The sequence below is a fragment of the Vanacampus margaritifer genome, chromosome 3 (genome assembly GCF_051991255.1).
Source record: "Vanacampus margaritifer isolate UIUO_Vmar chromosome 3, RoL_Vmar_1.0, whole genome shotgun sequence".
Classification (NCBI taxonomy): domain Eukaryota; kingdom Metazoa; phylum Chordata; class Actinopteri; order Syngnathiformes; family Syngnathidae; genus Vanacampus; species Vanacampus margaritifer.
In genome coordinates, this window is record NC_135434.1 from 3,387,007 (window position 1) to 3,401,380 (window position 14,374).

General features: G+C 37.8%; 1 protein-coding gene across 6 annotated transcripts in view; it reads right to left on the reverse strand.

The window, feature by feature from the left end:
- LOC144048452 (electrogenic sodium bicarbonate cotransporter 1-like) overlaps positions 1 to 13,938 on the reverse strand; it is a 55,545-nt gene extending 41,607 nt beyond the window's left edge. For 4 of the 6 annotated variants that reach the window (XM_077560435.1, XM_077560430.1, XM_077560432.1 and 1 more), the window contains exon 1: positions 2,991 to 3,335. In XM_077560435.1, the coding sequence (XP_077416561.1) occupies positions 2,991 to 3,204 (214 nt within the window). In that variant the 5' untranslated portion in view covers positions 3,205 to 3,335. Of the gene's footprint in view, positions 1 to 2,990; positions 3,336 to 9,393; positions 9,470 to 11,174; positions 11,423 to 13,555 lie in introns of those variants that run through there. The other 2 variants (XM_077560434.1, XM_077560433.1) reach the window with 2 other exon arrangements.
- Positions 13,939 to 14,374: the final 436 nt, after the last annotated feature.

Consider the following 14,374-nt stretch of genomic DNA (forward strand, 5'->3'; position numbering starts at 1 on the left):
GGACCTGGATTTGCCACCTCTGCATGCAGAGCATACAAAATGGAGCATCTACGACGATATAAACCGTTTCTCAATATCAAGAATGCAGACTAGTCTCGTAAACTCTGCAAGTATGGTCTTCTTAAGAACATTCTTCCCCAGAACGCCACTTGTGAACTTGAAACGTGATTCCTCTCGTCAGCCATTTTGACAGCGGCACAAAGTCACAAGTCAACAAACCAACGCATCCTTGGTTTAAGCTAGCAGACAAGCTCAACATTGGGGTGCAGTATTCCATATGCTCTTGGTTTATGAGTACTGTACTTTCAAATGGAACAGGACTTGGGCCACGAAATCACAAGGGCATAAAAACAGACAAGAACACCAATTGAGAAATTAGCATAGCATTTTAAATTAGCATTAGCTTTGCACTCTTTTTACCTGTGATTAAGGTTAAACAAGACCAAACGTGATTGCTCTCGATGGGAAAATTTTGTTTAGAAATTGAACGCGACTGTTAACGCAGATCAATGAGATAAGCAATAAAAGACGAGAAGGAGTAAATCAGGGAGTCGGAAAGAAAGTTTTGCACCACGCCATAACAGCTTTGTGCGACCACTTCCTCTTCTTTCTCTCATTTGGAGAGCTGAATGAAGCCCAAGCACCGGCCCTGGCAGGGAGGTTTGTTTAGCGCGTCGGATTTCTGAGCGAAGGCAACGGCGAGCACCCGTCGCCCGCGGCAACCAGCCGCGGGACTAGCCCGGGGGATGATATTGGCAGGTAGCCACCGAACACGAAGGGCATGCAAATTCTGCAAGCACAACTGTAAATATTATGCTTGGTTACTGGACACTGAACACATCATTAGACTTTGATGTTTTTCAATTGTAAGATTGATGATTATCTCACGTTAATTTGTTTTTATTTCTTTCATCAACTTACTTAATGATTGAACTTCATGTTTATCTTACTTTCATTTTTTTTTAAAGGAACAGATTTGATTGATTTCCATTTTATGTTTTAGTTTAGTTTATTTAATTAATTTTCAGCTTATTTTTTTTTATTGATTTAATTTCATATTTATCTCTCATGGTGTTGCATAGCTACAAGCAAGAATATTAATGCTATTCCCTTAAATGGCCTTGTAACAATTTTATATGAGAGGAACCATATACATTTTATGTTCGTATTTTTTTTTTACCTTATTTCCATTACCATGATTTCATTCTCTTAACATGTTTTTGATATTTTTCGAACTTTAATGTACAAAAATATCATTTTTATTATATTTATTCTGCGTTTTTGATGTGTTGTCAAGATTTGAATGCATGTTTTAACCATTTCATTACAGCACTTAAATCTTCTTCTTTTTTTTTTAAATATACTTTAATTCCTCTCCTTTACACATGATCATATTCCTCTCGTAGCTCAACTGAATGTTTTTACTTCTCTTTCCCAGAAATCACATAGCAATTAACTGAACTTTAACAGCATCTTATCTTTTTCGCAGCAACAAGACACGCTCTCATTATCCCTGGGTGATATATTTCAATGAAAGAAATTCCAAGCAAAGGTCATAGCTGCACTATTTATCTTTAACTTCCACACGCTGTGACACGGCGTTCCGATATTCCCTGGGCGGAAATTTCACTTAATCGGGGGTCTGATGAGATAAAATAGGCCTCCAAAGCGACTCTGCCAAGGTTCATCGTGTCAGAAATGTCACGTTGCCTCTAATTTTTTTTTCTTATATCAGTCAAACTTAGATCAACTCTTGAGTTCAGTGGAGATGATTATTCCAGCAGAGGATCCACACAGGAAGTGTGAGTGGGTTCAAGCTAAGGTGACAGCTGACAAAACTCCAGTGTGACTTCAGCACGGACTGTGCGGTGAGAACCATCTGTACGACGATGCGTGTCACTACTTTTGTACTTCACTTTTTTGAAGTAAAATTAAAGCAGTTCACTCCAAACAATGAACACTGAACAGCCATTTGGGTAATGTAGTTCTCTTACTGTGTGTCGTGTAGTGCTATGCAATATGGAGATTTTATCATCTATTTAAGTAATTTTACAATATATTTCCCAATATAGTGTTTTTCCTTAAAATTACCGAATTATAATGGCGAATTTCTGTTATTTTTTCTAAAATGAAAAAAGTCCGTCAAAAATAGTGTTGTGTATTGCCATCTTTTTGGCTAAGTATTTATGTTGTATATATTTAAATATACTCATTTCATAAAAAATATATTTAAATATAATTTTTTTTTAATTCTTTATACTAACTTTTTATTTTCATATTAAAATGTATTTGTTTCTGTGTTTTGTTTTCAATTCACAATATTTTTACTAACTATAAACAAAAATATTTATTTAAATAAAAATTAAAATATTAAATGTATCAAATAATAAATATATAAAATTATTATTTTGAATTATTTGTACATATTCCTTTGATAGTATAATTGTATCCTAAGCAATTGTCAATGGACACTTATCTTTTATGTTTACATTATACAGTGTATTAATGGAATTCGGTTCCCAAACTTAATTCATTCCGCAACATGTATTCATGAACTGAATTGTTCACAACCCAAAGCAATTTTTCCCTTTAAAATGCCCGGAATTAACATTAATCCGTGCAGTACTATCATTTTACGTCATAATGATGTCTAACGTGTTCAAAGTTACCTTAATAAAAGCAACAATTATGCTTCTATTGGATGCCACGAAGGCGCAGGCGTACCTAATGAATTGGACCGCTAGTGTACTACTGTGGCTAAGGGAAGTCCCATCTGTTAGTCATACAGCTTATCTTAGTTTAGTGTCCTTTGTGTGTTTGAAAATAAAACATACTGTTATTATTGATATCAAACCCTTGATGATAAATTATACATATAATTATAGCGTGTATGTTTTTGCCTTGTCTTGTGGATTAGCAATGTAAACAGATGACCGCTCACATTTTAAACAAGGGGAGTGCATGTGAAAAAAGGGCGGCGTTGAACGTACCTTCCACCTCCTCCTGGTCGCAGATGTGCTTGACGAGGGACGCCCCGCGGTCCAGCACGGCCTCGTCCTCCATCCTGTAGTAGTAAAAGAGGAAGAAAGACTGCTCACACCTCTCCTCCAGCGACAGCGTAGAGCCATAGCGTCTGGGCTCGTTCACCTGCAGCAGGTTAGGACTAGGACTAGGGCTGAGTCGGGTGCTGCTGGTGGCGCTCATGTCACCCGCCCCCCAACCCCACCGCCGTCCCCCAATTCAGGGGACCTAGAAAATAAAAAATAAACCCAAACGTGTGCCGCCCTTGTACGAGGGCAAAGTGCACAGCCGGCCGGTGCGCCGCGGGTTGTGTAGTGGAGTTAATCTGGTGGGTGGGAGGTGAAGGCAAGGACAGGAAGTGTCTGCTAATTGGGTTAGCTCACGCCTTAATGTAAACAAACAGCGGACATTTGAACTCATTATAATGACCAAAATATTACAGGGAACCTCAGGGATACAAAAGCCATATGACATATAGAGAGACCATTATGAAAAGTTTACATAAATATGTCTTCTAAATTGATCATATCACAGAAAAAAAGTGTTGTTAACAATCGTCAAGTGTAGAAAATGAGGCTTCAAAATTTTGAAAAATCAAGTCTCCGCACCATAATGTTAACAGTTATTCAAATGCAATGCCTACACTCAAAACTAACTATGGGTCAAAAATGGACCGATCCTCAACTGAGTCAAGAAATTGGTCTTTTAGTGTAAAACAATTCATAAATATTGGTCAGATCCTTTACTTGGGTCAAAAAATTGGGTCATTTTGTATAGAACAACCCAGAAAATGGGGTCAAATTGAACCATAAAGTGGATTGGTCAATTTTTGATCAATAATTGGGTTACTCTTGACCCAACTGCTTTTAGAGTGTACACATAACTGCAGCGGCTGGAATAAGTACCATTGGATTATTACGAGGCTTTTTTTCCACGCTGTGACAACGAGGCGCTCTAACGCGGACACACCACCGTTAAACTTCTGTCCACCCACATCAGACACTTTTTTTCCCAACCCTCGCTTATTTCACCATTCCCTGGTTGATGCGCACACACTCATGGCTAACAATGAGGCGTTCTAAAGCAGCCACGCGGCTAACCGCACATCACAACTGTGCCAAATAATTGCTGATACAAACAAAAATCATTATAGAGTGGGGGAAGGGCGACTCATTCTTGAGCTGAAGTATGGCACTAGTTTTAGCCCCCCCCCCCCCCCCAAAAAATCTGAAAAACTGAAATGGTGAGTGCTAACGTATTTACAAACAAATCCCTGAATTCACTTTACAGGCAAGCGCTTTAAAAACACGTGCCATAGTTTAAGTCAAGTGTTAAATACATTTTAGCCAAGCAGGTATGAAGCTCTCAAATTAGCCACTTAAGTGTGACTCGAGTAAAGTCATGACATCAAAACAGAGCAGTCGCTAATTAGCACAACACACACAAATGTACTATAAAGCCTCTCCATATGCTCGGTAATGCCCACCCTCCCCTTCCTCCTCCTCTTCCTCTTCCTGTTGCTCGCCCCTCCTCCAAGGCACAAACAAGTGGGGCATCACATGTCTGTCTACTCATCCGCCCTTACAGGATTACGCCGGCTTTGCTTAAACGACAACCGAGTCGTAACACCCACGACGACACATGCGCCGCCCAGTTAATTAATGCCAAAATCAAGAAGAAAAAAAAAAAAAAGGAGTCTGAGTCAGCGGGATTAATGCTGAGTGACGCCATTCGTAGTCAATGTTTAACAAACATCATTAGTACAGGCCCATAGGAAATTATTAATGATGAATTCCTTTGTTGGACCAGTAATATAATGTTTGACTCGTGGCAAAGCTATACTGCGACAGTTTAACACATCATTGAATAATACCATTTTATTAGCGGCGTCAAAATGAGTGTGTTAATTTTGAGTTCCTTTAACTCCGCAAATTTTTTTAACGCATGATTAATTACCGCCCCTTTCATGGAAAGCCTGTGGTGGGGGAATTCCAGCCGCAACGCAGCAGACACGTCCACGTCAAAATTTAGCAGCAAAAAATTGAATGATAATGAATATATTTGTGGAGACTGGGGTCAAGTTGTATTTTACAATTTTAAAAATGTGCAGAATTTCACAAGTTACTTCATGTTAAAGATTAAATAGCTCCTATCCATCCATTTTCTTAACCGCTTGTCCTCACAAGGGTCGCGGGGGGTTGCTGGAGCCTATCCCAGCTGGCTTGGGGCAGTGGGCGGGGTACACCCTGAACTGGTTGCCAGCCAATCGCAGTAAATAGCTCCTATGAAATGGAAAAATGTACTGAGCTGTCACCAATGTCTTAAAAATGCAATTATGCCATCTAGTGGCAGGTGATGACCTCAACACAAATCAATATCACACTCGTTTTTTTTTACGGTACAGTACATCTTTTTAATTTTAACTCATTTTTATGAATTCTTATAAAATTACTGTATCAATGACTAAAAGATGCAGCCATATTTCTATTAGTTTAACATTTTTTCCCTTTAGTTAACAAGAATATGAAAACTTAGGGGGGAAATAATTTATTGTACATTTAGAACAGATATAAAATTTGCGATTATTCTTGAGTTAACTATTGACAGGGATGTGATTTGACCAAAGTGAAATTATCTGAAAATTTAGCCGGGGGTCTGGGGACAATAGACAAAACAACAGCATAAATTTTCAATGTATATTGAACTATCCCATATAAAATGGCAGTTTTAGTCAACTCAAAATCAGTCACATTCAAAAACATTGGACTGCCTTTGCTTTTAAAAACTATCACTGAGAATATCATCATATCTAACTAATGTGATTACTAAGTTAACACATAAATAATGTTGAAGAGTTCAAATTTCATGAACAAATAATTGTATCGTGACCAAATGAAAAGTAACTCATATTAGAGCATACCACAAATGTCTTTGTTATAGCAGAAGATGTTATCTGTCGGAATCATGTGCATACACAATTAACTACAAACAAAAAAAATAAAATAAATAAATAAATCTGATTTTTTTTTTTGGGGGGGAGATAAAAAAAAAGCGGAATTCCGCGAATTAGCGGAAAAATCACATCCCTGTATTGAAGTCATGTGATTAATTACATTTAATCGCCTGACACCCCTAAATGTTATATATCAAATGTATTAGATTACTTTGTATCAGTGAGTACTCAAAGACTGAATATTCCTACAAATCCAATCTAAAAAAAAAAGTGGTAACGAACATCTCTACATAAAAAAAAAAAATGCTTTAAATACAATTCCCGGTTACGCTAATTGTAATATGTGTCATTTGTGGGAGCCCTTTTGTATGCTTTCTTCAACAAACCAACCAGTCTCATCTTGACCTTGCTGGCAGGCTAAAACAAAACAAAAAACAAAATGTCCATTTCTAGTTGATGACTGAGGTTTTCTTACAGTGTCGACTCGACTCAACTCAACTTTATTATATAGCGCTTTCACAAGAGCCGCACAGTGGATGTCCCGTAAGGCTACTTGTAGTGAACATTTGCTCCTAATCTACACATGGCAGATGTCCTGGTTTGACCCTCACAGGACATTCCAAGCGTAGTGTCGTCACTGCACTGCACTAATCTACACAGTGGGTTTCCCAATAGTGGCCAGTCCAGGTTGTTCTGCTTGCAAGCTACCGTCATTGCCATCTGTTGATTAAATTGAGGTACAACAAGCCAACCTGTGCTCAAACTAAACTCCTTAGGCCACGCAGAGAAAACACTAGATATTATGTTTCATATTTATATAATCCTGTACTCGGAGCAGATCAGGCTACTTTTGCTTTTAATATGCTACATATTCGGTGCACGGGCCTTTTTTCTTCTTCTCATGATTCCACTGTAATCTCTTGACTTTACAATCTATTGTTTACTGTACTTATATGTCCTCTACAACAGTAGTTCTCAAACTGGAGCCCAGAGACCCCCCGGGAGTCCATGAGCCATAGTTTGGTGGTCCGGAAAATAATATATAATAATAAATCGATTATTGCTCTCTACCTTTACCTTGTACATTAGAGTAGCGACACTTGGTAAAAACAAACAAACACTTTTCAATTCAATTTTTTTATGCTACACGGTAAATTTGACTCTATTTAGAGTAGGACCAAATAGACTCCGTTTTAGAGTAATATTTACACTTGGGAGACAGTAAAATAAAGATTTGAAAAAAAAATCAATAAAAGTGATTAAATGGTTGAGGAACAAACTCACGATCTTCAGCTTGGGAGACAGGTGATCGACTTCCTGAGCCACGCAGCTCCTGCTGTGTATTACTATATCGCTCTTGTCAGCTGGAATCTTTGTAGCTCTAAGAGACCAAAAATTATGTTTTTTGGACTCCTCTCGGACATAAGCAAACAGTAAGAGGGGCATAGCTCAGGCGGTAGTGTAGCAGTCTCCCAAAGTGAAGGTTGTGAGTTTGTTCCACAACCCTTGAGTCACTTTTATTTATTAATTTCACTTCTTTATTCTACTCTCTTCCACGTATAAATATTACTCTAAAACTAAGTCTATTTGGTCCCATTCTGAATAGAGTCAAATTTATTCTGCTGAATTAATTGAATGTGTATTTTTCTTTGACAAAATGCAACAAAAACATTGCTACGTTTTCTGAGTACCGCTATATATGACTAGAAGTGTAAGTGGATTATGCTAGTTTTCCTTCTGATACACCACAATAAAACAATAAAGGTGGATGGCCTCTTTTATCCCCACGGTTTTGCCATAATCTTTTTACTCGATCGCATACAATCTCTTTACATGTTCTCTACAAGCTTTTTGGCGTTATTTCGACAAAAGGAGGGGGGTCGGGGGGGGTTTACACTAAATCAACCGGAGGTTTAATAAAGTCCAAAAATGATCCAATGGAAATGATGTTCTGTTTTAAAATCGCAGACTCGTGCAAGCAGCTGCACAGGAAATAACTTGCGAAATACATTCCAGCGGAATAGTATAATCGTTCACAGATGTTCTGCGATTCTGCGCTATAAAGGAGCGTTTCGGCGATCAATATAACCTGGACCGCCGGTATTACTTTGCACTCTGGGCTCGCTATCTGACGCCTTGTTGAGATAGTCTTTCTGTCAGGCCTCGCAGGGCACATACAAAGTCGTGCATTGCATTGCGTGTGTCCAAGCGAGCCTTGGAAACATCAACAGGCCCTGGAGGCAACTTACACTGTACGGTGTCTGCGAGACATTGTGTAAGCATACATGTGTCGTTTTGTGTCCTGCACGCCACATCATATGTGCGTGCACACGAGTGTGCGCGTGTACAAAGTTCACCAGGAAGACTGCTGTGGTTGTGTTGATGGTAGCCTGCAGAGATTGACGCGCCGGAGCTCAGTCTACCTGATCAGGTGGCCCCACTCGGCCCCCATGCAAGCAGACTGTAACGTGCGCCATTAACCTTAGATCCGCGCGAACATATAAAATGTTGAATTTGAGTTTGATCTATCGCAATGAGTTCAAGCCTCAAGAGAATAATTCGGTGACTCATTCCAAATTTATAAATCGATAAGGAAATGATGTCTGTCACTTCCTATGTGGAACAAGAAGGTGAAGAGCCGGTGATTGCGTTTTCAAGCACAAATGCACCTTGTAATGACTTGGTTGGTATTTGTACTGATGTTAAACTTTAACACGTTTACACTTCGCCTAACCTCCAAGGGACCAGCTCAACATGCAATACAAACACAGTCATTCAAAATTCACCCCTCATGGACTGCATGCAGGGATGTGATTTGACCAAAGTGAAATTATCTGAAAATTTAGCCGGGGGTCTGGGGGCCGCCGGCACCCAGCTAGGTCCAGGGGGGGGCTTCCCGGAGCTCATGGGTTTTCCGTGTTTTTAAGTACTTTCAATGCACTCACATGACAAAGAAATAGACAAAACAACAGCATAAATTTTCAATGTATATTGAACTATCCCATATAAAATGGCAGTTTTAGTCAACTCAAAATCAGTCACATTCAAAAACATTGGACTGCCTTTGCTTTTAAAAACTATCACTGAGAATATCATCATATCTAACTAATGTGATTACTAAGTTAACACATAAATAATGTTGACGAGTTCAAATTTCATGAACAAATAATTGTATCGTGACCAAATGAAAAGTAACTCATATTAGAGCATACCACAAATGTCTTTGTTATAGCAGAAGATGTTATCTGTCGGAGTCATGTGCATACACAATGAACTACAAAAAAAAAAAACGAAAATTTAAAATGTTTATTTTTGGAGATAAAAAAAGCGGAATTCCGCGAATTAGCGGAAAAATCACATCCCTGACTGCATGTCATTAATTGACCGCAGCGTTCCCAAGATCGTCAGGGGTCACTTACTTTTTGCTCATCTTTTCGGCCGGCGTGTCTTTTTAGTGGTCAGTGTGCCGAGCGGGACCCGGGTTGATGTTAGAACCTGACAAGAAACACACACACACACACACACACAGTCAGTCCTGTTTGATGCCCACAAGATCTGCTATGAGATGAACATTCTCTTTCATGATGGCATAAGCTTTCACGTGCACCACCTGATAGCATCCTTGATAATGCTCACTTTTGAGTTACTAATCAAAATACCTAATAATCATCTTACAACCACAATAATAGGCATATTGTAATAGGAGTACCGTTCAAAAAGTGTGGGGTTGTTTGTATTGGATCACAATAGTGTGCGAAAGTGCACCTAGAGAAGCGTCAAGTAGTTGCATTCACGTTGTTATGTGGCATAAGAATAACACGACCTGTGATTATTGGCTGGTCGGCTTAAGCCGGGGGGGGGGGGGGGTGGTGGTATCAAACATAAGGCCCATCAGGGGTTCCCGTTAGGACAGAACACAAAAATCAGTTTTTCAATAAAATGAACTGCTGTTTTTTTTTTTATTTTGTCCACTGGCGGGCGCACTAACCACCACTTACTTAAAATATGATGCAAAAATTTTGCGGTCATTTTTGTTAAGAATTGTTAGATTATTATTCTGTGGTTAAATCATATTAAATAGGAATATTTTCGCAATGGACTTATAATTTCCATAAAAAAAAACAGGAAATAATTTGAACCTTTCTGGTCCGGCCCACTTGAGATCATATTTAGGTGAAAGTAGCCTCTGAATTAAAAAAATTTGACAGCTCTGGTTTAGGCCAAACAAATCAAATTGGCCTTTAAAAGCTAAACACAAACATACAGTATATATTTTAAAATTAATTCTAAGACCTCTTCGAAGATAAAGCTTTTTTTTTTATTCCATTTCTTGTACTCTATTATTGAATTTATCAAAAAATAATAAATAAAAGAATGATTCAAGTAGTGTCAAAAAGATTTATAAAAATGTTAACGTAAAAAAAATAATCTTAATAACATTTTGCATTTATTTACATTTTTTCCAATCAAAGCAAGAATGTGATTCCAGTAGCTGCATTAGACACAGACAAAATTATTTCTAAAGACAGCAGCAAAATAGTTCAGATAAATGCTACTTTGTTCTTTTCTTGTTCCTCAATTTTGCAATTGTATTTGAATGTATTATTTTTTTTAAATGTATTTCCAGTATCAAAAATATAGAAAAAAAATAGTTTGTAAATGTTATTTTATTTCATCTTTAATTTATGTATTTTTTTAAATTATTTTTCAATTGACACAAACATTGAAAACAAGTGATTGTCGTAGTTGCACTTGGTAAAAAAAAATATAAAGGATATATTTTTTTTTTTTTTTTTTTTTAAATGTACACAAAAATGTTAAGATGAAAAGTCTGTTTTCTTCTGGATTAGTGTTAACCCTAACCCTAAATTTTATAAATACTTTCGAATTCGCAAATAACAAATTCTAAAAGTGATTCTAGTATTGTCAAAGGGTAGGAAAAAAATTCAGATAAAACTATTTTTTTGTTCTTTTCTTTTACCTTCATTTAACAATTATTTTAGGAAAAAAAACTCAATGATAAAAGAATGATTCTAGTAGCAGCACTCTGACACCATGAAACAAACTCAACATAAACATTAACTTATGTAGCACAAACATGTACACATGCATTAAATACATATTTAAAACGTGTCTAGAAAGGAGATAAATGACCGCACAACCTCGTTGGCAACCACTCTGTTGTGTGTCAATGACTTACAGCAGGGAGTTAATCGTTGCCTCCTTCCTCTCAAGTCTCAGTCCCACCGTGGCCGTGAAGGTGAACAAGTGATCGTTGGAAAGGAGCGCCTCTCCAGTTTGTAAGTGACGCTCGGCCGGCCGCCAGTCCAGGCCACTCCTCCGCCTCCTGCAGCTGGGGGAGGACGAGGAAGAGGAGGAGGAAGAGGCGTGTTCCATTGCTGCTCCATCATCATCATCATCATCGTCATCAGGTACTCTGGCAGCACTCTAACACAAAGAGATATGAAAGGCATGGGTAATAATAAAATAACACATTCGAAAATTGCCTGGCGACCAGTCCAGGGTGTGCCCATCCTCTCGGCCAAAGTCAGCGGGGAAATGCTTGAGCTCATCCTCATACAATGACGATAATTAAAATGTAATAAATGAATTCGATTAAACCGTGGGTGACTGGCAACCAGTCCAAGGTGCACCCCGCCATTTGCCCAGTCAGGTGATGTTCCGCAATATTTCGAGGCAACAAAGTTCAATAAAATTTAAATTGGGCTGTGCCATCATTGTCTGATTTATTAAACTTTGAAACACTTTTTGTATTTATGTGGTCTCCTGAACTATTTGGAAATAAAACAGATATAACAAAAATAATAATAATAATTTAATAATAAAGATTTGTGCACATACAAATTATTATCAACATAAAGTGTCATCTTTTTGGGATAATAGTAAAGCTCCGTTCACTAAAATAAATAATTAATTGACTTTTAAATAAAAGTTTTTCAAGAGATTTACAGGTGATTCAAACCATTGTGGTACGGGGGAGATGCTGTTTTTTTAGGACACTGAAATTGAATAGCCTACTGACTTCATTTCATTAACTTAGATTTTTTTGGGGAAATATTTACATATACTTTTTAAATATATTTTAAAATCTCACGTACCCCCATTTGAAAACCATTGCTTTGTTGAGCTAAACAACAGTGTTATTATAAATGTGGATAATTTATATTTTGAAGCCGTTCCAACTTAAATGACTGTTTTAGCCCCCCAAAAAGGTGTTTTTTTTACAATGTATAGAAAATTAAAAATACAATAAAATTGAGTAATGATTTTATTTTATTAACTTTTTTTTGTGTGTCGTTGTTGATACATTTGTTCAGTATTAAAACAAAATCAAAGCATCCCTTCCAGTTTTTCTATTTCCAATCTATGAAAGGCACCTTCTGTATTTTCAATTTACAGCGCCATCTGCTGGTGTTACGTTGTGGCAGACGTGTATTCAATGCCTTTTTTTTTTTTTTTTACTTTAATGAACCTACATATTTTCATCCATTCCATCTTGTAGCTTTCTAGGACCTTGAGCTATTCACACATAAAAAAAAAAAAATGAATTAGACCATGCACATGGGCAGCACGGTGTCCCTGTGGTTAGCACATCTGCCTCGCAGCTTTGAGGGTTCTTATGAGAGGAGAGGCTGGGATTTAGGACAAAATTTTGCATAAACCTGATATTTAGGGGGAAAAAGTGCATTATTTTCATTAAAAAACAAACTAACTAAAATATCCAATGATATGACCAGTCTAGGATGTACCCCGCTTCTTTCTTTTTAAGTTAAAATTATTTTTACACTAGGCAAAATGTTGGTCTTGATCTATAATGACTTATGACAAGTCAATCGATAACAAAAAAAGTTTACTGCAGAAGAGAAATGCCTTCACTCATTAATCTGAGGTCAGCTAAATTCAGTTACTAGTGGACACGTTTGCGTTTGGACACGAAGTCAACAGAGTGAGACAAACACATAGAAAAGCTTGGAAGCAAATGAAAACAAATGGTTGCTTCAAGCCAAAATGGATGACTTCCTGTTCAGTTTCAAGCATGGATCGCACTCTGTAATGCGAAATGCCATTGGAAATTAGCAGAACTTATAGTAATTGAAAACCTTCTGAACAACTGATAATTTTAACAACCATAGAGCAGCAACACATACAAAGAAAGTGTGTGATTCTAGATTCAGATTTGAACTTGTCTTGTTGATTAAAAATGAACACTTAAAAATCTTCGATATAACAACTTAATTTTGCCATGGAGTGAATAGACTAGCCTTAAATACTCCGTACATGAGCACTAGGCAAACCGTGCTTTACATCACTTTTATTTTTGCACCAGTGCAAATGTGATGTTTTTATTCACAACACATAATATTGTATATTATAACATTGGGAAGACATATACGGAAGACAAATTGGCGTTGGCGGGGATCGTCCCACATACATAAGTGTGTAACGCAAAACAGATGCAGCAACCATGCAGGGCATTTCAGAAGAAGAACAGAAAGCAGACAATAACATTCAGGGATGAACTGCATTCAAAGTTCACCGTGGCGGCTTTATTTTCAATACCTCTTCAAAGGTCTTCAATATTGTCCACGTGGTGTCTCCTTAAAGGGAGGGCTTTCGGGGGAATGTGCGTCGGCTGGACGGCGCTTTGTTGTTGGGAATGTCTATTTACGTAACATTTGGATTCCGGCTGTCTCTGTACTGGCTTTCACCACGCTCCAGGGAAATTGTTCCAGGAAACACTGTTCCATTTTCCCTGAAATTGCACATATTGACATACTATGACATCCACAAAGTGTCTCTGTAGTGTCTCCTAGAAAGTTTCCCCTTGCAACATAGAATTTGGCAGACGTGTCTATTATGAGTAGACCCTCAAAAAGGTCTCAAGAAGCCACGGCCAAAACAATACAGGAAGTCCACCATTTTGGTGTAAAGCAGCCCATTCGCTCAGCAGTACCCTCCAGAATTTAAAAAAAGAATCCAGCGCCCTAAGCCAGTTTCACCTAACAACATGAAATTTGGTAGACATGTCTGTAATGAGTAGCCCTACAAAAACGTCTCGAGAAGCCATGGCCAAAAAGATACAGGAAGTCCACCATTTTGGTGTGTAGAGAAGCGCGTTCGTTCGGTAGCACCCTCCAGAATTAAAACAAAAAGAAAGATAGAATTCAGCCTCTTCAGTTTCCCCTAGCAACATAAAATTTGGTAGGCCGGTCTATCATGAGCAGACCCACAAAAAAGTCTTAGGAAGCCATGCATGAAAAGATTTTGGAAATTCACCATTTTAATGTAAACTAGCCCGTTCGTTCGGTAGCGCTCTTCAGAATTTAAAAAATAATTCAACCCCTTAAGCCAGTTTCACCTACCAACATGTAATTTGGT